The sequence below is a fragment of the Triticum dicoccoides genome, chromosome 7A, assembly GCF_002162155.2.
Source record: "Triticum dicoccoides isolate Atlit2015 ecotype Zavitan chromosome 7A, WEW_v2.0, whole genome shotgun sequence".
Classification (NCBI taxonomy): Eukaryota; Viridiplantae; Streptophyta; class Magnoliopsida; order Poales; family Poaceae; genus Triticum; species Triticum dicoccoides.
The window spans coordinates 138757149-138779232 of NC_041392.1; the positions used below are offsets into that span (position 1 = coordinate 138757149).

Sequence of the window (22084 nt, forward strand, 5' to 3'; positions counted from 1 at the left end):
TCTCCTCTCTAGTTTCTTCTAGTAGCTGAGTGTGTGGGCGTTGTATTTCTGACTAATATCACACGCAGGTTGTTGTGCTTATTTTGCATCGCCCCATCTCTTCTCCCCTTCCTCACACATGTAGACATTGTTTTTCCCCGTCCCTCTGGTCAAGGCGGTGGTCACGATGGAGGTGGTGTCTTTGAATACGGTGCTTCACCGGTGCATCAGATTTGCTTCCTTTGATCTCTTGGAGCTTCGAGCAGATCGGCTGGCTTGGGGCTTCGCTCCATCGGGCCCGCTCAGCGGCTACGGAGATCTCAGAAGGGCAGCTCGTCGATGGCAAGCTGGAGTGCCTCTACCATGGCTGGCAGTTCGACGGCCAGGGCAAGTGCGTCAAGCTCCCACAGGTTCGAATCAAGTTCATTCTTGGGTCAGTGCAAACGCATGAGAAAACTCACGTTTGATCGATGTGCATGCAGCTGCCTGAGGGCGCCAAGATCCCGCGGAACGCGTGCGTGCGCAACTATGAGGTGCGGGACTCGCAGGGGGTGGTGTGGGTGTGGATGTCACCGGCGAGCCCGCCGGACACGAAGAAGCTGCCGTGCTTCGAGCCGTACGCGCGAGCGGGGTTCACGGACCTGTCCACGGTGCACGAGCTCCCCTACGACCACTCCATCCTGCTGGAGAACCTCATGGACCCGGCGCACGTGCCCATCTCGCACGACCGCACCGAATGGACAACCAAGTGGGAGGACGCGCAGTCGCTGGCCTTCGAGGTCGCCGAGCGCACCGCCCGGGGCTTCGCCGGCCACTGGTGGCGCGAGCGCGCGCCGCACCTCCGCAACCTGCTCCGCTTCGAGGCGCCCTGCGTGCTCACCAACACGCTCGAGTTCGTGGACAAGGACGGCAGGGAGCAGTGCTTCTCGGCGCAGTTCCTGTGCCGGCCGGCGGGGCAGGGGAAGTCGATGCTGCTCGTCCGGTTCGGGTCCACGACGAGGTCGCCGCTGTTGAGGGTGCTGCCGAGCTGGTACTTCCACCAGAACGCGTGCAAGGTGTTCGAGGAGGACATGGGTTCCTGTCGTCACAGAACGAGGTGCTACTCCGGGAGAAGGTGCCCACCAAGGAGCTCTACCTCAACCTCCGCTCCTCGGACACCTGGGTGGCCGAGTACCGGCGGTGGATGGACAGGGCCGGCCACGGCATGCCCTACTACTTCGGCCACAGCACCATGTCGCCGCCGCCCGTGCCGGCTGTCATGGAGCAGGCGTGTTAGACTGTATTTACATGTGTATATTGTAACGTTGTATATCACCTAATTATATATATATGTGATAGGCCACCCCTAAAGGGTTGTGCCGGTTCCCTCCCAAAGCCTATTGTCTTACATGGTATCACGCTAGGTTACGTCCGCTTCCGCCTAAAACCCTAAACCGCCGCCGCCGCCACCGCCGCCGCCGCCGCGCCCGCCGTCGCCGTCGCGCGACTGCTATGACGTCCGCCGCTGCGTCCGGCTCCACCGCCACCGGTTTTCTGCCGGCCTCCCTCGCGGCACTTCTCTCGAGGCCGCTGGATGCCGCCTCCCTTCAGGCGCCGATCGGGACACGGAGCGTCGGCTCCCTCTTCGCGCTCCCGCCGGCTGCTACTTCGCCCGGGCAGGCGCTTGTGGCCCACACCGCCGCCACCCCGTCAACCGCGGCTGTCGCGCCCTCGGCCACTGCGCCGCTGGTGGCGGAGGACGTCGCGCTGGCAGGCTTCGCGGCGTCAACCGCGGCCATCGCGCCCTCTGTCACCACGCCGGCTGCCCCTCTGACTGTCTCCACGGTGGTCTCACCTCAGCCAGTCTCCTCGATGGGATCGCAGCCGCCGCCGCCGTTTCACTTCGGCCATCTCATCACCATCAAGGGTTCGTCGGACAATTACATCTTCTGGCGCGCGCAGGTTCTTCCGCTTCTTGGGAGTCACTATCTGCTTGGCTATGTCGACGGCTCTCTCCCTTGCCCTCCTGCGCTGGTTGACAGCGTGCACGGTCCGGTCTATAATCCGGCTCACCGTGTCTGGACAGGGCAGGATCAGGCGAACCTCTCCTCCATACAGGGGTCGCTCTCTCCGGCCGTTGCTGGGCTTGTTGTCTTCGCCAAGACATCCCACGAGGCATGGACTATTCTTGAGCGCTCGTTTGCGGCACAGTCGCAGGCTCGTGTATCTGGGCTCCGTCGCCAACTTGGGGAGTGTCAGAAGCTTAACTCCACCGCCACTGAGTTCTACAACAAAGTCAAGAGTCTCGCCGACACGCTGGCCTCTATTGGACAGCCCCTCACCGACTCCGAGTTCAACTCGTTTATTGGCAATGGTCTTGATGAGGAGTATGACGCCCTAGTCGAGATCATCAATGAGAGGGGCAACTCCACGCCCATGCCAGCACACGAGGTCTTTTCACGCCTCCTGCTTACTGAGCAACGAGTCGAGACGCGCCGATCCAGGGGCAACGGCGCCCTCTCGGCAAACGCCGCCACCAAGGGTGGTCGCTCCTCTGCTTCATCCAGGGCTCCTTCGGGGCAGTCACCACCACCCGCCTCGGCCCCTCCTCCTACTGCGACGCTACCAGGGGCTGGCGGTCCACGTGTGTGCCAGCTTTGTGGTCGCGATGGGCACTGGGCCTCGAAGTGTCACAAGCGCTTCCAGCGGGGTTTTCTTGGTCTCGGCAATGACGGGAAGGATACACGCAACTTTGCTCGTCAGGTCGCCATGGCTGATCGTCCGCCGCCGCAGAAGCCACAGGGACACACTCAGTCCTACTCCATTGATCCCCACTGGTACATGGACTCTGGGGCGACAGAGCACCTGACCAGTGAGATGGGGAAGCTTCTCACTCGTGAACCCTACCATGGCTCCGACAAGATCCACACCGCCAATGGAGCAGGTATGCACATCTCTCATATTGGTCAAGCATCACTTCTCACTAGACATGCCAATAGGAGTCTTCAACTTCGCAATGTTCTTCGAGTTCCATCTGTGACACGTAATCTTCTTTCAGTTCCTAAACTCACTCGTGATAATAATGTGCTTTGTGAATTTCATCCTTTTGATCTTTTTATTAAGGATCGGGGCACGAGGGACATTCTTCTTAGTGGGCGGCTCTGCCAAGGTCTCTATCGTCTGGAGCATCCTGGCGTCGCTCGCGTCTTCAGTGGAGTTCGGGTATCTCCGTCACAGTGGCATGCTCGTCTTGGTCACCCGGCCACACCTATTGTCCGGCATGTTTTGCGTCGTCATGAGCTTTCTAGTGTGTCTAGTAATAAAGATGTAGCAGTGTGTGATGCTTGTCAGCAGGGGAAGAGTCATCAACTTCCTTTTTCGGAGTCCAGTCGTGAGGTGAAACATCCTTTAGAACTTGTATTTTCAGATGTATGGGGTCCTGCTCAGACTTCTGTTAGTGGTCATAATTATTATATCAGTTTTGTTGATGCTTACAGCCGCTTTACCTGGCTTTATCTTATCAAACGTAAATCTGATGTGTTTGACATTTTTGTTCAGTTCCAAAAACATGTTGAACGCCTTCTCAAGCACAAAATTGTTCATGTTCAGTCGGACTGGGGTGGCGAGTATCGCAACCTCAACTCCTTCTTTCAGTCGCTTGGGATCACTCACCGTTTAGCATGTCCACATACACATCAGCAGAATGGTTCAGTAGAACGTAAGCATCGTCACATTGTTGAAGCTGGTCTGACTCTTTTGGCCCATGCATCTGTTCCGTTTCGTTTTTGGAGTGATGCTTTCACCACTGCATGTTTTCTCATCAATCGTACTCCCACTCGTGTTTTGAATATGAAGACTCCCATTGAAGTTGTCCTTAATGAACAACCGGACTACACCTTTCTCAAGGTGTTTGGGTGTGCTTGCTGGCCCCATCTCCGTCCATATAACAAGCGTAAGCTCGAGTTTCGTTCCAAGAAGTGTGTTTTTCTTGGTTATAGCTCTCTTCATAAAGGATACAAATGTCTTCATGTGCCCACTAATCGTGTCTACATCTCTCGGGATGTTGTGTTTGATGAGCATGTTTTTCCCTTTGCCAAACTCCCTGTGTCCACTACCGAGCCACCTGTCATGCATTCATCCTCTGTTGCTTCTGACCAATTTGATGATGTTGCATATTCTCCTCTATTGTTGCCTAACCATGGTGCAGGCACTGGTCGTGGGGCTCGTTTGGAGATTCTGGAAGTGCCATCTTCCTCTTCGTCGCCATCGCCTTCATCCTCGGCACCTTCTGTTGTGCATGAGGAGCACATGGCGCCCCTGCATGGCCTCGATTTCCGTGCTCATGCACGGCCGATCGACGTCCTGGCCCGGTCGCCTCTGGCTTCTGGGCTGCCTTCGCCATCGTCGCGCCCTGCAACCCCGCCGACTGGGCCGGCCTCCTCGGTCCCCGTCTCGCCCAGGGCGTCGGGGCAGTCATCACCAGGCCTGGCCTCGCCCGCCCCTGCCTCGCCCAGGGTGTCTGGGCCCTTCTCACCAGGGCCGGCCTCGCCTGCTCTCGCCTCGCCAAGGCCGTCTGGGCCGGTGTCACCGGAGCTGGCCTCGCCCACTCTCGGTTCGCCCATGGCCTCTGAGCCCCTGTCGTCGGGCCAGTCTTAGCCATGCAGCCCGGAGTCGTCTGTCCCGAGCTCGCCTGAGGTGATTCCTGCATCTCCGGCGACCGTCACGTCTCCGTCACCTTCGCCTCCGTCGGCTCCTGCTGCTGCTCTACGTCCACATACGCGCAGTCGGAGTGGCATTTTTCAGCCTAAGCGACGTCACGATGGCACAGTTGCTTGGTTAGCGGCGTGCATGTCTGCTGCTCTCGCAGATCCATCCTCTGAGCCACGCACGTATCAAGCTGCTATGCGCATTCCTCATTGGAGAGAGGCCATGGAGCAGGAGTATCAAGCGCTTCTTCGCAATCAGACATGGACTCTTGTTCCTCCACAATCACGGGTAAATGTCATTGATTCCAAATGGGTTTTCAAAGTGAAGAGGCATTCTGATGGGTCCATTGAGCGCTATAAGGCTCGTCTGGTTGCTCGTGGTTTTCGACAGCGTTTTGGACTTGACTATGAAGACACCTTCAGTCCAGTGGTCAAGCCTACTACCATCAGACTTCTTCTTTCTCTGGCTGTTACTCGAGGTTGGTTTCTTCGTCAGCTTGTTGTTCAAAATGCTTTTCTTCATGGTGTCTTGGTGGAGGAGGTTTACATGTGCCAGCCTCCGGGTTTCTCTGATCCGGATCGCCTTGATCATCTCTGTCGTCTGTCCAAGGCAATTTATGGTCTGAAGCAGGCTCCTCGTGCTTGGCATGCTCGTCTTGCAATGGCTCTTCGTGCTCATGGTTTTGCATCATCAACTGCTGACTCCTCATTGTTTCTTCTTCAAAGGCCTAAGGTTACTATGTACTTGTTGGTCTATGTAGATGATATCATTTTGGTCAGCTCCTCTCAGTCGGCTGCTACTGCGCTTGTTCGCTCACTTGGTGCTGATTTTGCGGTCAAGGACCTTGGGAAGCTTCATTACTTTCTTGGTGTGGAGGTTACTTCTCGTGCTGTTGGCCTTGTTATGACGCAGAAGAAGTACTCTCTGGATTTGTTGCAGCGAGCTGGGATGCTTAAGTGCAAACCGACGACTACACCCATGTCTACCACTGATAAGCTCAATGCTGCTGATGGTGTGCTTCTTTCTTCTTCTGATGCGACAGAGTACAGGAGTATTGTTGGTGGGCTCCAGTACTTGACGATCACGCGACCAGACATTTCCTATGCTGTTAACCGAGTCTGCCAGTATCTGCAGTCACCCCGTGACACTCATTGGTCTGCTGTTAAGCGGATTTTGCGCTATATTCGTTTCACGGTGGCTCATGGTTTACATATTCGGCCGTCTGACTCTGGTTGTCTTTCAGCATATTCTGATGCAGACTGGGCTGGCAATCCGGATGACAGGCGATCCACAGGGGGTTATGCTGTCTTCTTTGGCTCTAACCTGATTGCCTGGAGTGCTCGGATACAGGCTACTGTCTCGCGTAGCAGTACTGAGGCTGAGTATAAGGCTGTGGCCAATGCCACATCAGAGATCATCTGGGTACAGTCCTTGCTTCAGGAGTTAAGTATACCCCAATCACAGCCTCCTGTTCTTTGGTGTGATAACATCGGTGCTACATACCTTTCTGCAAATCCGGTACTCCATGCCCGAACGAAACACATTGAAGTTGACTATCACTTTGTGCGTGAACGTGTCTCTCAGAAGCAACTACAGATCAAGTTTATTTCTTCCAAGGATCAACTTGCTGACATCTTCACCAAGCTATTGCCTTTGCCACAGTTTGAGACTTGCAGGCGCAATCTTACCCTTCTAGATTCATTAGAAAGTGGCTAAGATTGAGGGAGGGTGTTAGACTGTATTTACATGTGTATATTGTAACGTTGTATACCACCTCATTATATATATATGTGATAGGCCACCCCTAGAGGGTTGTGCCGGTTCCCCCCCAAAGCCTATTGTCTTACAAGGCGCCAGCGGGGGCCGCCGCTGGGATCTCCGCGTCGTTCCCGGCCGAGGGCGGCTTCGGCACGCAGCACGCGCCCAACCCGACCAGCAGGTACTTCCGGCACGTCGTGCACTGCAAGGGGTGCAGGGACAATGTCTTTATTTTGATAACAAACCGTGTTTCGTCGCACAAGCTTATCAGCTGAGATGGAGGGCCTCTTGCATGACTCAGTGACACATAAGAAAAGGCCCAACAGTGGAACAACGTGGCCCAATATAGGTGAGGCGTGCCGGCAGTCGTGGAGCAGGCGCCGGCAGGGGCCGCCGCTGAGATCTCCGCGTCGTTCCCGGCCAAGGGCGGCTTCGGCACGCAACACGCGCCCAACCCGACCAGCAGGTTCCGACACGTCGTGCACTGCAAGGGGTGCACGGACAGTGTCTTTATTTTGATAACAAACCGTGTTTCGTCACACAAGCTTACCAGCTCAGTTGGCCACAACCTTCGAGATGGAGGGCCTCTTGCGTGACTCAGTGGCACATAAGAAAAGGCCCAACAGTGGAACAATGTGGCCCAATATAGGTGAGGTGTGTGCGTTGCGAAAGACCGAGCGTGGGTTGAAATTAGTACCACCTTGTGTATATGTTTAAAATTCAAACTGAAAGCGTAAATTCACACGAAGAAGCGTATTGTGATGGTAAACCCATGGAGTCAATCCGTGCTTTATTATTAGGAAATATAGCAAAAGAGCCCGTGCGTTGCAACGGGAAAAGAAAATAACGCACGGCCTTAACCCAATAACCATGACTAAGACCCCAATAGATATTGCCGAGGCGTCTCTCTCGGCATTAGATGAGAATCTGCTTTATTTTCATGCAATATTTTGCCGAGGCGCACATGCAAGGTTATCGACGGTTTCTTCTATCTCCAATTTGGTTTTGATGGGGTGTTCATTGTAATTCGGGTCGGTGTCGATACCAAAGAAAGATGGATCGTGCGCTATTCATTAAGGTTGCACCCTAAATAGCATTTTAAAAATGTTTAACAGGTAAAATAACATCAGATTCATATTCTACATATTTTTCTAATCAAATTTAATATATAACATGTTAAAATTGGAGTTAGGGTTTAAAAGATGTATTTTGATAAAGTATTATTTGTTCTAGATGGAATGCGGGTTAATTATAGAAAAAAGGCAAAAACGATACGTTTTCTGGGAGTGCGGGTTATTTATCAAAAAAAGAAGGGGGTTTTCTATAAAACAGTAAAAAAGGGTTCGTTTTCTCACTTAACTAATATAGCGAGTTAATTACCTGAAAACAAAGGGGGTCTTCTGTAAAAAAATGCTGCTGGTGAACGGGCAGAAGCAATGCATATTTTATTAATATAGTAAACATGCCCGTGCGTTCCAATGAGAGAAAAAAATCATAATTTCGAATGGCAATGATCACATCTTACTACATCATCGATATACACTATCACTCTCATTTTTGTGAAAACATGAACAATTTTTAAAAATCATGAACATTTTCTTAAACTCATGAGCATATTTGAAATTGTGAACTTTTTAAAATTCACAAACATTTTGTAAAATCAAGAACGTTTTCTGAATTCATGAACATATTATATGCAAACATTTTGTTTAATCTGCGAACATTTCTAGAATCGGCTAACATTTTTTTGGGATTTGATAAAATAATTTTCTAAATTAGTGAACATTTTTGAATCCGCGTATATTTTGTGAATCAAAAACCATATATTTGAATTTATGAACAGTTTTATTTTATGCTATTTTCTAATACATGAATATTTTTTGAATTGATGAAATTTTGTGAAATTTTAAAACATTTTTAAATACATGAACTTTTTTAGAAAAACTCATTAGTATGTTTATTTTCCGGACATTTATTAGAAAATTTGCTAATATTTTGAAAAATCACAAACAATTTCTAAAGCCGCAAACATTTATGATTCATTAAATATTATTTTAAAATTCACGGTTTCAAATTTTGGAAACCTTTTTAAATTCACAAATTATTTCAAGTAGACAAAAAGCAATGACAGAAAATAAAAATAAATAATAAAAAATTGATCACCCATATATAGGTCGGCCCAGGAAAGGTGTGTCTTTTTCTGTGCGCTGGGCGTAGTATTAGATATTCTGAAATGGGCCGGCCCAGTCCGAATTTTTCTGTGTGCAACGTTTTCTATAACTTATAGGTGGCATTGGTGGGTATTTTTTTCCAACTTCGGGGGCAATTTTAATGACGTACGGGCAGAAGCACTCTGTGCTTTATTATTATTAGGGGAGATATATATACTAGCAAAAGAGGCCGTGCGTTGCAACGGGAGAGAAAATAACACACGCTATTAACTCAATAATCATGACTCAAGACCCTAATAGGTGCACGTCCTTTATTTTCATATGGCATCATATTTGTGTTGCCGACGGTAGCCTCAATGCCAACATAACAGAAATACGTTTGAATGAGGTTAGACCTAACGCGTCTCTCTCTCGCGCGCGCACACACTCGTTCGGAATAAAATGAGAAATATGTTGTTTTTTCATGCTAGGTTTTTCAAAGATGTGCATGTGTTGTTATCGATGTTTTATTTCCTCTCAATCTGGTTGTGGGTATTTATTAGGTTTTAGTGGGTATTTATTTCCAATTCTAATCATTGCTGGTACGAAAAAAAAACCAGACCGTGCACTATAGATTAAGTTTGCATCAAAATAATATTGTACAAATATTTAACAGCTAAAAATAACATCATATTTAGATTCTATATATTTTTCTAATCAAATTTCATATATAACATATCACAATCGGAGTTACGGTTTAAAAGTTATGATTAATTTTATTTTAGATAAATTGTGGATTAATTAACTGAAAAATCAGGGGGGTTTATGTTAAAAAAGGATTTAGCTGACTTAATTATGGACGGCAGGTTGATTAACTGAAACATCAGGGGGTTTTCTGAGAAAATTCAAAAAAATCGGTTGTGACTTAAATGTGTACTGTTGGTTAATTTACAGATAACAGAGTTTTTTTGTTTGCAAAAAGCGCGTGACAGACACCCATACATTGCTACGGGGCATATCTAATACTCTTTCCGTTCCAAATTACTCGTCGCGCATAAATGGATGTATCTAACAAGTAATTCGGAACGGAGGGAGTAGTTGTTCAATACCAATTGTGTCTAATGTATGCGTTCCGAATTCTCATGTATTTCTTCTTCTCTCACCATATCACACTCGTGCATTTCCAGCTTTGAGATACTAATAAAAATATTATTTGAGTTTAACATGTCACTTGTGTCTTATGTCTCCATTACAATGAAAATATCGATATAAGCTGGTTACATGCTTATTCACATAAGATGGGTACATGCAAGTTTAGTTTTCGATGATAAACACCTCTGCCTTTTTCCATTCATTCCTTTAGAGTAACTGCCCTACAACACCCCCTTCCATCTGCAAAGTGTCCCTTCCTACCCTTGGCCAACAAGATACAAGGTAGGTGCCATCTTTTTTGCCACCACGAGTAACGAACCCAACCTGAAAATTAAAAAAAATGAGGAGAAAGTGATAGTATTTTGTAAAGAATATATATGGTGAAATCAGAATCTTGTGCAACAATTTATCAGGCACACATATATATCAGTACTTTCTATAAGTGAGGTGGTGATGCTAAAGATTGTTAAAAAATCTATTATTCCGAAATAAAGAGTAAGCTATTAGGAAGTAAAAAATAATGATGCAAAACATCCAACTTGACATGATAGTAGTCAAACATCTCTTAAATCATCAAATTAACAGGAAATGGGAGTGCTCTTTTCGAGTGCCACAATGTACGATGTAGAAATCATTTGGTAACAGTTTGTCAAACCACAAACAAAAGGAACAATAATGTATTCACCGTAATGATAAGCAGCATATCCTAGCAATCTTGTTTTTGTGAAACCAGCGTTACCATTGATGCAACCTACAATTAAAGAACAGTGTAGCAGTCTTATCTCCAGCCGCAGAAGAGCAAGCATCAAAGCTACAAAGGCCTACAACTTTCAATGATTTCATCACAGTCTGAGAAAGTAGTAAAGAATGTTTACATATGTTGTCGCATTGTCATTCTGAAGTATTTCATTGAACAAAATAGTACAATACCAAAGAACAAAAACAAATATTGGCCCAACAACAACAAATAGACATTGCCTTGACCACCCTGTACAAATAATTTGGCAACTCATTTTAGGATACAGGACCCAGAATAAAAGGAAAAAAATTATCTCAATTTAGTTGCACTATAATTAGGTAAGGGAATTAGTTTGGTGGAGTGGTAATTGTGGAAACAAAATGAAATTGTTCAGTATCAGATACTGCCAATTACATCTCTATCACTAAACTGGCTGGAGATCGCTAATTAATCGACGATAAGAGTTTGCCAACTGTTAATGTGTGCATAACATGGCACAACACAGAAGAATCTAATAAATCGCAGCAAAACAATAACAACAATCACCAGCTTAAAAAATACAATATGCGACAAATATCTCAAGTGTTTCTGAATGTGTTTCACTACCTCCATGTGTACCAGCTGTCTCTGTAGAAGGAAGCACACTCCTTGTGAACAAGTTGTCTCTGTAGAAAGAAGTACTTCAAATTAAATAGATCCCACCAAAAGAAACATGGACCTACAGAAAAATGAATATTTTCTTGACAACCAGACTTAAACTGAAAGCATCCATCAACATACCTACAACTTAACTAAACCTTAACCGAGAAACATCATCCAACAGGAACAAAATTCCTACAACTTAACTAAACTGAAAGCATCCATCATCATCATGATGAACCGAAACATCATCATCATTGCAGTATACTTGCCACACACCCATATAATCATCCATGTATCTTTTGAATCTACAAAGAAAATAATAAAATGAAGTGTTAATAGACAATGCACTAACATGATGCAAGTAGTGATAGAGGTAGGACATTAGTCACATACAAAGGTTGAAGACCATGAAATCTTTGTTTTTTCTGCATTACCGAGAGTATTGCAGTTTTTGCGACTCCATACCAAATCTTCAATTTTCACAGTGCCATATCGACATGATGCTAGCAAAAAGAAAGCAAAAAGGCATGATTATTGACAACTGTTCAGAAGCAATGCATTGAGAAATTTAAATGGCATTACAGCTATGAATTATCTAGATCGCTTATAAGTATGGCATTAAAAAATATTAGCTCCTATGATATAGTAACTTTTTGTTAGTTACTTCATGCTAATGCATGTATACTAACAGTAAAAACTGGAGCAATCAGACCAACACCAAAATCCAGATATATAAAGGCAAGCATCAGCCATCCTACACTTGCAGACCGTCATATCCGTTGGAACGAGTGCTCCAAAATATATTATATGAAGCCAAGACCCAGCCATGCATCACATGAGAATCATTCAATTGGATAGAAGAACAGTACCCGTAACTAAAGCAGAATAACAATCAAATTCTTAGGCCAGTTTAGCAGGTGTTGAGAATCCCTTTGTCGGCGTCTTGTGCCACAGGTTGCACTTAGCCGTCAATGACATCCAACAGGTACCAGCCACTGCATATCGGCTTAGCCTCCTCAGCCTATCATCGATTACGCGCTCTCGCCCACATCTTGGTAGCAAACGATGACCAGTCTGCCTTTAAAACATATCTACAGTTTTCTCTTTATTATGAAGTATACTACTTCCTGCCGAGACCGTAGTGTAAGACGTGATGAATATGCTGATGAAAAATATTATGAAGTGAAACACACAGCATCAGCAAAAGCATAGCTTGTACGACAAAGCAGCAGAGGCTTATGACCCACTGTGTACAGACACTACCCTGGTCAGCCCCACTTTGCAAGGCATCATGCTAATGACGACATGGATTACCATCGGACAAATCTAAGTGTGGGATCAATCTAAGGGGATCAAGTCTGCTGCACCTGCGATCTGCAATGCGATTTTGCATGAAGTTAGTGTCTTTGGGTGGTCGGCTGGAAACATGCCGGTGGTGGCAGCGAATAAGACCCATGGTGAGATTGGCTTAATTTGAGGATATGACCAGGGTATTGAATGCCGTTCGAGAGCCCAGGTGCGCTCCGTCAAGAAAAGAAAAAGAGACCAGTTCATATGTCAAAATATACATGCTCCCTTTGCTGAAATTTAAGTAAAACATATTGCATAAAATAGCTACCGAATTGATGAGACAAAAATAATAGAAGCTTCATTGCAGGCTTACAGGTGGTTTCAATTAATTACTAAAAGAAACAAATCTTCATGCTTTTTCAGGAGATAAAACAATTGCATCTTATAACATGGTTTCAGTGGATTAATAAGCACCTTTGCAAGAACAAAGAGAACTATCAGTAGGACAGTGAGGGTAATTATTAAGCACATCCCTATCTTTATGTTCTAATGATGCTGGTATTTTTGCAGTGCATCTACCCAAAAACAGATTTTGATTGCTTTTCAAAAATATGGTATCCCTAGCTGATCAAACCAAACAGTAATCAAATATTCCTGGAAAAAACTCCGTCTCTTATAATTAAAGTAATTTATTTTGAAGAAAAAGAATAGAGCCTCGTAGCAGTTTACCACATAGAGTGCATTGACCAGCACCATGAGTAAGTAGCTAGTGAAGGGGTGAGGATCGGAACTTGTTAGGAAAAAGGTAAATTGTGCATATGGGCAAACTCACATAATAGTAGATTTAGTATGATATTTTCTTTGTGGAGGTATGATATGGAGACGCCTAGGTCCAGCTGCTAACTATAGAACATAGCCCTTTTATTCTGCTTTCTTAGCAATTGAAACACAGCACCGATCCAACATCAAAATATGTACAGGAGGGCAAAATAGATGGATGTTTGTGACCTACCATGTCCAGGCCCTGTCCTACTTTCTAGGTCATCGCGCTGGCCGTTAGATGGATCACGGCGGACAAACTCACCTGAAGCCAGAGGAGGAGGAGGAAGCTCCATGGCTACTTCGTCCCGAGCAGCAGGAAGGCTGTCCACAGTACCTCCCTCCACGTCTACAGGGGAAGAGAAGAGCAGAGGTTAGAGAAAGGGAGAGGGAGAGGGCGAATCCAGGGGAGGGGATGCACTCACCGGACGAGAGGAGGGCAACTTGGCCACCGGCGCCGGAGTAGATGCCCGAAACCCTAGCCATGGGAGGAGGGTCGCCGGTGAGCTTTACTGGCCGCGAGCGCCGGATCTAGTCGTATGAGAGGGCGCCACGAGTGCGAGGGGGGCTCGAGCGGTGCTTCGTGGTGGTGGGGATTCGCCGGACGTCGTTTGGATCAGCCGCCGCAGGTAGCGCAGCGAGGAGCCGCATGGAGAGAGAGATGAGATGTGAGAGGGATGGTTGGCTGGGGGATGCAGGCGGATCTGGCACACGCCGGCGCTGCAAGGTGGGAGAAGGTGAGGGGGAGGGCCGGCGGCGAGGTGGGCCGGTGCCAAGCGAGGCGGAGCCGTGGGGGCGATGCAAGCGTCGGCGTGCGGGTGGGGGGATGCGGTGAACCTTTTTTTCCCAGAGGAACAGTTATTTCACTTAGATCGTGACTGCGGGTTAATTGTGCAAAACAACAGGGACTTTTTAGCAAAATGGCTAATGACGTAGTACGACCAGAAGCGATAGCCGCTTTATTAATACTAGCAAAAGGGCCCGTGCGTTGCAACGGGTTAAACAAATCCTCGCTCGTCCTAGTCTATGATTCCACTTCTCTTGCTTGCCACCATTGTCGATGATGGTCATGTTATCCACCTATTCACGACGAATGTGATCAACCCCGAGGTGATGAGTTTGGTCATATTACACGACTGTATAGCTTCACATCAATGCCCAGAGGGGCCAAACACGGAACATAGTTTTCTGAGGGGGCAAAAGAATTTTCTGATTGTTTATTAACCCCCTCCTTAAAAAAATCTTCACATATTGCTAGTGCATTACACTGTAGCACACCGCTTTTACGATCGCCTCCCAAGTCCCCAAGCTGTAATTCCTCGGACCTGTAATGATAGTAGGTGCCATTTTTGTATCAATCTTTTATTTTAAAGAAAAACATAATAAAAACTTTTAAAAGAGTAGACCTTAAAATAAAATTAGAGAGAAAATGGTCGGAGCTAAAAATCACTACAGAACCAACGGGAATATACTAAACTGCATTCGACATACTACCACAGAATATTTCATCATTATGCATAAACTTCGGGATAATAAATTTGTCAAAATGGAAAGGGGACCAGGAAACAAAGTGTAAAAATCATCCCAACTTTTGGTAATAAAATGAGTGGCACATATAATTACTGAAATTTCTGTGCAGATCAAGAAGAGCTATCCGCTTTAGTACCAACTTCCACTTTGCACCATTTTTCAGTGTGTAATGTAATGTAATCATGTGTTCTGAGGAATAATTTCAAAATTAGAAATAGTTAGCACGGACCCGAAATCGTCATAATAGGTACATCTGATCGTGATTTGTGTTCCAGCTAAACAAAACCAGCCCTTAGCTAGAAAATCTAGAAACACGAACCAACGTTTGACAGTCAGACTCAAACAAAACATTCATTATACCCCATTCTGCTACTGCCTGTGTTGCCGATGTGCATTCATTTCGTTAACTGAAGAGCAATGAGTATGACAGGGCGCCGGAAGGAATCATCAAAAAAGACTTACAATCCAGATGTTGTCCACACCACAGAGTACAACAGCAGCCAACTTGGATCTGAAGGGGTTCCACACCCAGTACTCAACCTTGGATCCGTCCTCGTTCTGTACAATAACAAAACAACAATAAACATCAGTCTACTGCATCTGTAGAACAGTAATGAACATCATTTCAGAACAGCACCAATAAGTGTATCTCTCAGCCAGTAATTGCATCGTTTACATATAGGCATAAAAAAAGTGCATCTTTCAAACAACAATGAACATCATTCACAAGCTCTAGAAGCAGAACAGAGCATAAGAATCCATCAGCAGAATCTGAAGCCAGTGAATATATCTAAAAACTACTGACATAAGCGTATCATTTGCTTTTGTAGGAACTAAAAATAGTTGAATCTAAGCTGATAACCCTGCTGAATCAAAGCTGGTTTACCATGTGCTATCGAATTTCAATTCTGTAGCAGTGGAATTCTGGACAGTGTTTCAGGAATCTGTACAATAATGTCAAAGGGAAGGTAATTTAAGATGGCATCCAATTAGTTCAGTAGTGCTTAAAAAATCTAATTAGTTTAGGAAGACAACAAAACTTTAATAATAAGTACATGTATAGTTCAACATTAAAAGATGAGCAAGTGGAAAGAAACTGACACTAAGAATGGAATATTAACAGGAACAAAACTCCGACTGAACTTGTTCAATTTTTTTTACAGTTCCATGAATGCAGAGCCAGGGCACATTGTTCAAACAGTTTTGGTTAAAACATTTTTTCAGACAGTCAATAATTTCAGCTTGTAAATCCCCAAAATTTCTCGAAAAAAAACCATAATAAATAAACATGAACATGCTCTTATTTGTTGTTCCAACATCAAGAAATAAAGATTGGGCGCGTATTGGCTGCATCTCTGTCGGGCATCGTGGCCTCGTATTGGATATCTTTGCTTCTATATTTTCAATCTGCTGGGTGTCCAAGCGCATACAGGATGTCATTACTCTGCGTATTTGAGCATCTAAAAAAATAAGTCAATGGTGCATCATGTTAAAGGAGAAGAACAATTATACTATCGAAGAACATCAGCACATAATTCAACCTGATCTCAACTCCACATGTCCTGGACACCAAATCCATTTTAAGTACACATAATTAAAAGCTGCTAATAGTTCTGTAGTTCTGCTAAAAAGCAAGTTGGAAACTATCATTAGCAAAATATTTGAGCACCTACTCAATGTTTATATTCAAAACTGAAGTATCCAGCTTGTTAGACAAAAAATATGCAAGCAACATGATGAACAACTCACCATAACTTAATTTTTGTAGATACATTGGAGTGTACAACATGTTCACTTCTGAAAACAAATTACACCAGCCTGAATGCCTGATACACCAAAGAAAAGCCTGAAAAAAAATGAAGTTCAACTCCTCATAAGCATAACATCAAACATGGTGTGGGCGTAATATCAAGAACAGAGGCACACATTAATTTGGGAAGAATGCAGTTGTCAATCCATGAGAGGGTGAGAGACAAAGAGAAAGAGATAGATCCTGAAGGAGAGGAGCAGCAACATCAGCCCGTGACCACCAGGACAGGGAGAGAGATGAGAGGTAGAGCGGAGCTCCTTGTCTACTGTAACTGCAAGTGCTACTTATTACACGGCAGCAGTAGAATCTTGCATCCTCTGTATAAACAAAAAGCAAATCTTATACCTTGAGGAGTTGGGGTGGTGGAGGCTTGAGCGTGGTGTGCTGCCGGACTGAAGGAGCCGCCGAGGTGGGGAGCGGACCAGCCAGATTGGATGAAATGACTGCCGGAGGCAGAGCAAGGTGGCGTTGAGCTCAACCAGCGAGGGGATGGGCGCATCGAGCAGCAGATGGGGGCGTCGAGCAGGGCGTTGACCTTAACCGCCGTCGTCCTAGTACGGTACTCCACAACGGAAGGGCGCCACCGTGTCAGCCCGCATCGCTCGTCGTCGACCAGGGAAGGGCGTCCAGCAGAGGTGGCCGTCCTGCTTCCCCAACGACCGGGAGAGGAAGGAGGCTAGGGGAGGTGCGCCATCCAGCGATTCGGCGTGCCTTGCTCTGCCTCTCTCTCCGTCCAGCGTCAGCCACGCCGCCGCCGCCGGTTGCCCCGTCCTCGACCAGATCTGGACCCCACTCCCCTCACCCGAATCGACACGCCCAGCCTCCTGCGCCGTACAAATGCGCCACCACACGCCGGAGGACACTGCGCCCGGCCTACCTTGCCCTCGACGCCGGTGTTGACCGCTCCTCTGCCTCGCTCGCCTACACCGCTGCCGCAACCGCAGACGACCTGCTGCTACTCGTTGCGGAAGAACAGAGGCCGCAGCAGAACTCGGCGCATGGGCGACGGGGCGACGCCGGAAGCAGAAGAACGCCGCGACGACGAGGGCGGCGCTGGCGTGATGCAGACGAAGCAGACGCGAAGGCCGACAGCAGGGGCACGCCTCCGGGCGATGGAGGCCGAGAACAGGCGCCGGCGGCCGGGGGCAGGGGACTTGACGCGGCCGGCGTACCATCCTCCATGAACGCCCACGGCGTCCGCCTTCTCCTCCGCCTCGGCTGTAGCCGTGCAGCAAGCCCACGGCGTCCGCCTTCTCCTCCGCCTCGTCTGTAGCCGCACCCATGGCGTCCGCCTTCTCCTCCGCCGCGGCTAGCCGTCCGACGAAGGCGCCGCCCTCACCTGCTCGTGCTCCGCCATCGCTGCCGTCGCTGGAAAGGGAGGAGTTTTGGATAAGCTGAATCAGGGACCGCGGACTGAATATCAAACAAACGTAGGGTCGTTTTTGTAAAACCGAAGCGTTTTTCCAGATTCACTAAAGAAAGGACTGCGGGTTCTATTTTCGAAAAGCAAAGGGACTTTTTTATAAAAATGGCGACGACGTACGACCAGAAGCACTACGTGGTTTATTAGTAGGTAAAGATATATATATATATATATATATATATATAATAGGTAAAAAAATATATTTATTTAAAAAAATATGTTAACTAATTTTTTTTAAAGTTCACCATGAATTAAAAAATGTAAATGTAAGGTGAAAAAGTTGTTCGTAGAATTTGTAAAAAATTATTTATGCATTCAAAAAATTGCTCATCACATTTAAAAAAATGCTCGCTTTTAATAATGATTTTATAGCACTGTAAAAAAAGTGCAAAATATAATTTGTTTATAAAAATTAAAAAATATTCATACAATTAGAAAAACATGGCATTAATTTTTTTCACTTCTAAAAAAGTAAAGCAATTTAGTAAAAAAATACGAAAATTGAAACAATTTTTCCATAATTTATATAATATATTTATACCATTCAAACAATTGTTCATGATATTAAAAAAATGTTCACACGTCTAAAAACAGGAACAAAAAACTGAAAGCGCGAACATATTTCAAAATTACTAACAAAGGTTCAAGACGTGAACAGGTTTTTGAATTCCCCACAACATTTTTGGAATTTGGGGTCAAATTTTGAAAAACATGACCATTTTGATGATGTGAACAAATTTGGAAATTCCCTTTTCTTTTGAATTGGTGAACAAAAGCTGATAAATATAAACATTTTTCGAATTGTCCGAACATTTTTTAATTTGCGAACAAAAGTTAAAAACAGGAGCATTTCTTGAATTTATGAAGAAATTTTGAAATCCAGAACATTTTCTGAGAATGTGATATTTTTTAATTGGTGAACAAAAATTTAAAATAGGAACAATTCTTGAAAATTCAGAACAAAATTTTGAAAGGGAAAACAATTTTGAATAATTCAAACAATTTTGTAAATGCTATTTTTGTCAGTATACGTGAACAAAAAAAATAATAATGAAGGCATTTTTCTATAGCTCCAAATTTTTTGTAAAACACGAACTTTTTGGTATAACATGAACAATGTTTGAAACTTCGAACAATTTTCGAAACACGAACATTTTTTCAAACACGCAAACATTGAGTAATTTTTTAAGATGTCTAAAACGCAAATTTTGAGTAATTTTTTGAACATACGATTTTTTTCACAAACGCAAACAAATTTTGGATTTCCAAAACATTTTTTTTAAGAATAGTGTTTTAAAGCATCAATTTTTTTGAATGTTGAGAAGAAATTTTGAAACGGAGAACAAATTTTGAAGCGCGAACAATTTTTTAAAGCACGAACATTTTTTGAATCTTGAGAAGAAGTTTTGAAATGGAGAACAGTTTTGAAAAATCCCGAACAAATTTGGTAGCGTGAATTCTTTTTGAATACGTGAGCAAAAAGTTGAAATCTGGTACTTTTTCTGAATTTCGAAAGTTTTGAACTTTTTTGTTTATTTAACAAGAACATTTTTTGAATTTTGAGAACATTTTTTTTAAAACTGAACATTTTCTTCCAACACAAATATTTTTGAATATTTAAAAAAAAGAAAAGAACAGATATGGAAATAAAAACCAAAGAAAGAAAATGTGTTGAAAAGAGATATTAACTTGAAAAGAAAAACAAAAAGAAAAGAAAAAAGTAATGAAAAGAAAAGTAAAAAGAACCAGCAAAAGGAAGAAGAAGAAACAGAAAGAGTAAAAAAAGAAAAAGAAAAGAAAAAATGAAAAACCGGTTCAGGAACCTTCTAGATGGTTCCGAAAACCAGTAAGAACTGGCTAGGAATGCTCTAGAAGGTTAGCATAACCGGAACTTATATGGACGCTACAGATGGACTGGCCCAAAATCGCTCGCTAGTCGCATCTCTCTGTGCGTCGACAGTTTGACGCAATATGCGTCCAATGGGTTTTTCCCATATTTTGTGCGTGAATGCTATGTCTCGCCTAATAGGCGATCGCTAGATGAACCAGCCCAACATGGCCAGTTTTAGGAAACTTCTATGACCGGTTTGGACTGGTTTAAAGCTTCTACATGGGTTTTCCGGTTTCTATATTTCTTCACCGGTTTTCTTAAAAATAAATCTTTTAAACCCATTTTTACATTTCCCCATACACATGGAACTACACAACAACAAAGCCTTTAGTCCTAAACAAGTTGGGGTAGGTTAAAGGTGAAACCCATAAGATCTCGCAACCAACTCATGGCTCTGGCACGTGGATTGCAAGCTTCCACGCACCCCTGTTCATAGGTAACTCTTTGGTGATACTCCAATCCTTTAGGTCTCTCTTAATGGACTCCTTCCATACTAAATTCGGTCTACCTTGCCCTTTCTTGACATTCTCCGCATGCTTTAGCCGCCCGCTATGCACTGGAGTTTCTGGAGGCCTGCGTTGAATATGCCTAAACCATCTCAGATGATATTGGACAAGCTTCTCTTTAATTGGTGCTACCTCAACTCTATCTCGTATATCATCATTCCGGACTCGATCCTTCCTCGTGTGACCACACATCCATCTCAACACACGCATCTTCGTCACACCTAACTGTTGAACATGTCACCTTTTAGTCGACCAACACTCAGCGCCATACAATATTGCAGGTTGAACCGCCGTCCTGTAGAACTTGTCTTTTAGCTTTTGTGGCACTCTCTTGTCACAGAGAATGCCAGAAGCTTGGCGCCACTTCATCCATCCGGCTTTGATTCGATGGTTCACATCTTCATCAATACCCACATCCTCCTGCAGCATTCACCCCAAATACCGAAAGGTGTCCTTCTGGGGTACCACCTGGCCATCAAGGCTAACCTCCTCCTCCTCACACCTAGTAGTACTGAAACCGCACATCGTGTACTCGGTTTTAGTTCTACTATAAGTCTAAACCCTTTCGATTCCAAGGTTTGTCTCCATAACTCTAACTTTCTATTTATCCCCGTTCGACTATCGTCAACTAGCACCACATCACCTGCAAAGAGTATACACCATGGGATTCTTCTTGTATATCCCTTGTGACCTCATCCATCACCAATGCAAAAAAGATAAGGGCTCAAACCTGACCCCTGACACTACTAGGAAAAGGCCTACTAGTGGCGCACCAGTTTTGCCTACTAATGGTGCGCCACTAGTACCACGCCACTAGTATTTTTTACTAATGGCGCATCACTGGTGCACCATTAGTATACCAGATACTAATGGCGCACCTGTAGTGCGTCATTAGTATGCCTAGAGGTGCGCCATTACTATCTGATTTAGTAATGGCGCACCACATAGAAGTGCGCCATTAGTAATAAAAAATTTTCAATTTTTTTAAAAAAATATATTTTTTATTTTTTTCTTAATCTCGAGTCACTATGGCTTAATCTTGGGTCAATATGCTTTATCTCAAGTCAAATCGCACTCCGTGATCAAACTTCCCGAAAGGTCATCCATCCTCACACTACTCCAACCCCAGCACCAGCTCACTTCACAGGCACTTGTTGATATATCTAGTATATCAATCCTATTAAACCTTGTTGATGTTTAGGACTTTGTTCATGTTCATGAGTGTGATGAAATTTTGAAAAAATATTTCAAACTTCCATTCATATCACGTATCACATTTTGAAGAAAAAAATCTGAAAAAAAATTGAAACTAATTTTTTTTCTATTACTAGTGGCACACCTAGCATACGGTGCGCCACTAGTAAGTTTGAATTTTTTTGAATTTTTTTGCCTCCAGATCTTAAAAGCCCCGTAACTTTTTTCTGTTAGGTTTTTGAGAATTTTGAAAATGTTTAACGGGGTTCCCCCGGTTAAATTCGGATGTAACTTTTCGAGTAGATGATTTTTCGTATAGAAAACTTTTTAATCCGAGTTCGTATGCAAAAGTTATGCCCATTTTACAAATGCAAAGAGATTTTGCAAATAAAGTCGAAATTCATATTTGTAAATTTTCCCAACAACTAGATCACATATCACATGGGAAACTTATTTTCTTTTATTTTTTTGACATTTTCATCATTTTCTTTTATTTTTTTTAAACTGAAAAGGCG

At 44.5% G+C, this 22084-nt stretch overlaps 1 protein-coding gene, 1 long non-coding RNA gene and 1 pseudogene across 22 annotated transcripts; 1 reads left to right on the forward strand and 2 right to left on the reverse strand.

Moving 5' to 3' along the window:
• The first annotated feature begins 530 nt into the window (after positions 1-530).
• On the forward strand, positions 531-6698 carry LOC119333287 (annotated as a pseudogene).
• A 3002-nt stretch (positions 6699-9700) lies between these two features.
• LOC119329320 lies at positions 9701-14040 on the reverse strand. 11 transcript variants are annotated; one of them, XR_005159407.1, is made up of 7 exons: positions 13641-14039; positions 13481-13564; positions 11976-12197; positions 11541-11609; positions 11245-11411; positions 11071-11129; positions 9701-10049 (listed from the first exon to the last, which is right to left on the reverse strand). XR_005159407.1 is itself a non-coding variant. In XM_037602334.1 (6 exons), exons 2-6 carry the CDS (start codon positions 12658-12660, stop codon positions 9983-9985), a joined length of 483 nt encoding a protein of 160 aa, XP_037458231.1. In that variant the 5' UTR covers positions 12661-13564; positions 13641-14040; the 3' UTR covers positions 9701-9982. The 11 variants fall into 11 exon arrangements, 3 of the variants coding, with proteins under 3 accessions (XP_037458231.1, XP_037458230.1, XP_037458232.1); XR_005159400.1 differs by lacking the exon at positions 11976-12197 and adding an exon at positions 10411-10476 and having other exon boundaries at positions 11311-11411; positions 13409-13564; XR_005159404.1 differs by having other exon boundaries at positions 11500-11609; positions 13641-14038.
• Positions 14041-14242: 202 nt separating this feature from the next.
• Positions 14243-17957, reverse strand: LOC119329322. 11 transcript variants are annotated; one of them, XR_005159412.1, is made up of 6 exons: positions 16901-17957; positions 16672-16826; positions 16495-16591; positions 15632-16369; positions 15208-15303; positions 14243-14540 (listed from the first exon to the last, which is right to left on the reverse strand). It is a non-coding gene; the product is annotated as an uncharacterized LOC119329322 (long non-coding RNA). The 11 variants fall into 11 exon arrangements; XR_005159410.1 differs by having other exon boundaries at positions 15632-16366; positions 16901-17956; XR_005159414.1 differs by having other exon boundaries at positions 15632-16189; positions 16287-16366; positions 16495-16826; positions 16901-17956.
• Between the last annotated feature and the right edge of the window lie 4127 nt (positions 17958-22084).

Bases quoted from the DNA above. Each gene is read 5' to 3' on its own strand.
- LOC119329320 (XM_037602333.1), bottom strand. From the start codon at position 13,701: ATGGCTAGGGTTTCGGGCATCTACTCCGGCGCCGGTGGCCAAGTTGCC. The intron at 13,565-13,640 runs GTGAGTGCATCC...CTTCCCCTGTAG, and splicing joins AGTTGCCCTCCTCTCGTCCG to ACGTGGAGGGAGGTACTGTG. The intron at 11,412-11,540 runs GTAATGCAGAAA...TTTTCTTTGTAG, and splicing joins CAAAAACTGCAATACTCTCG to ATTCAAAAGATACATGGATG.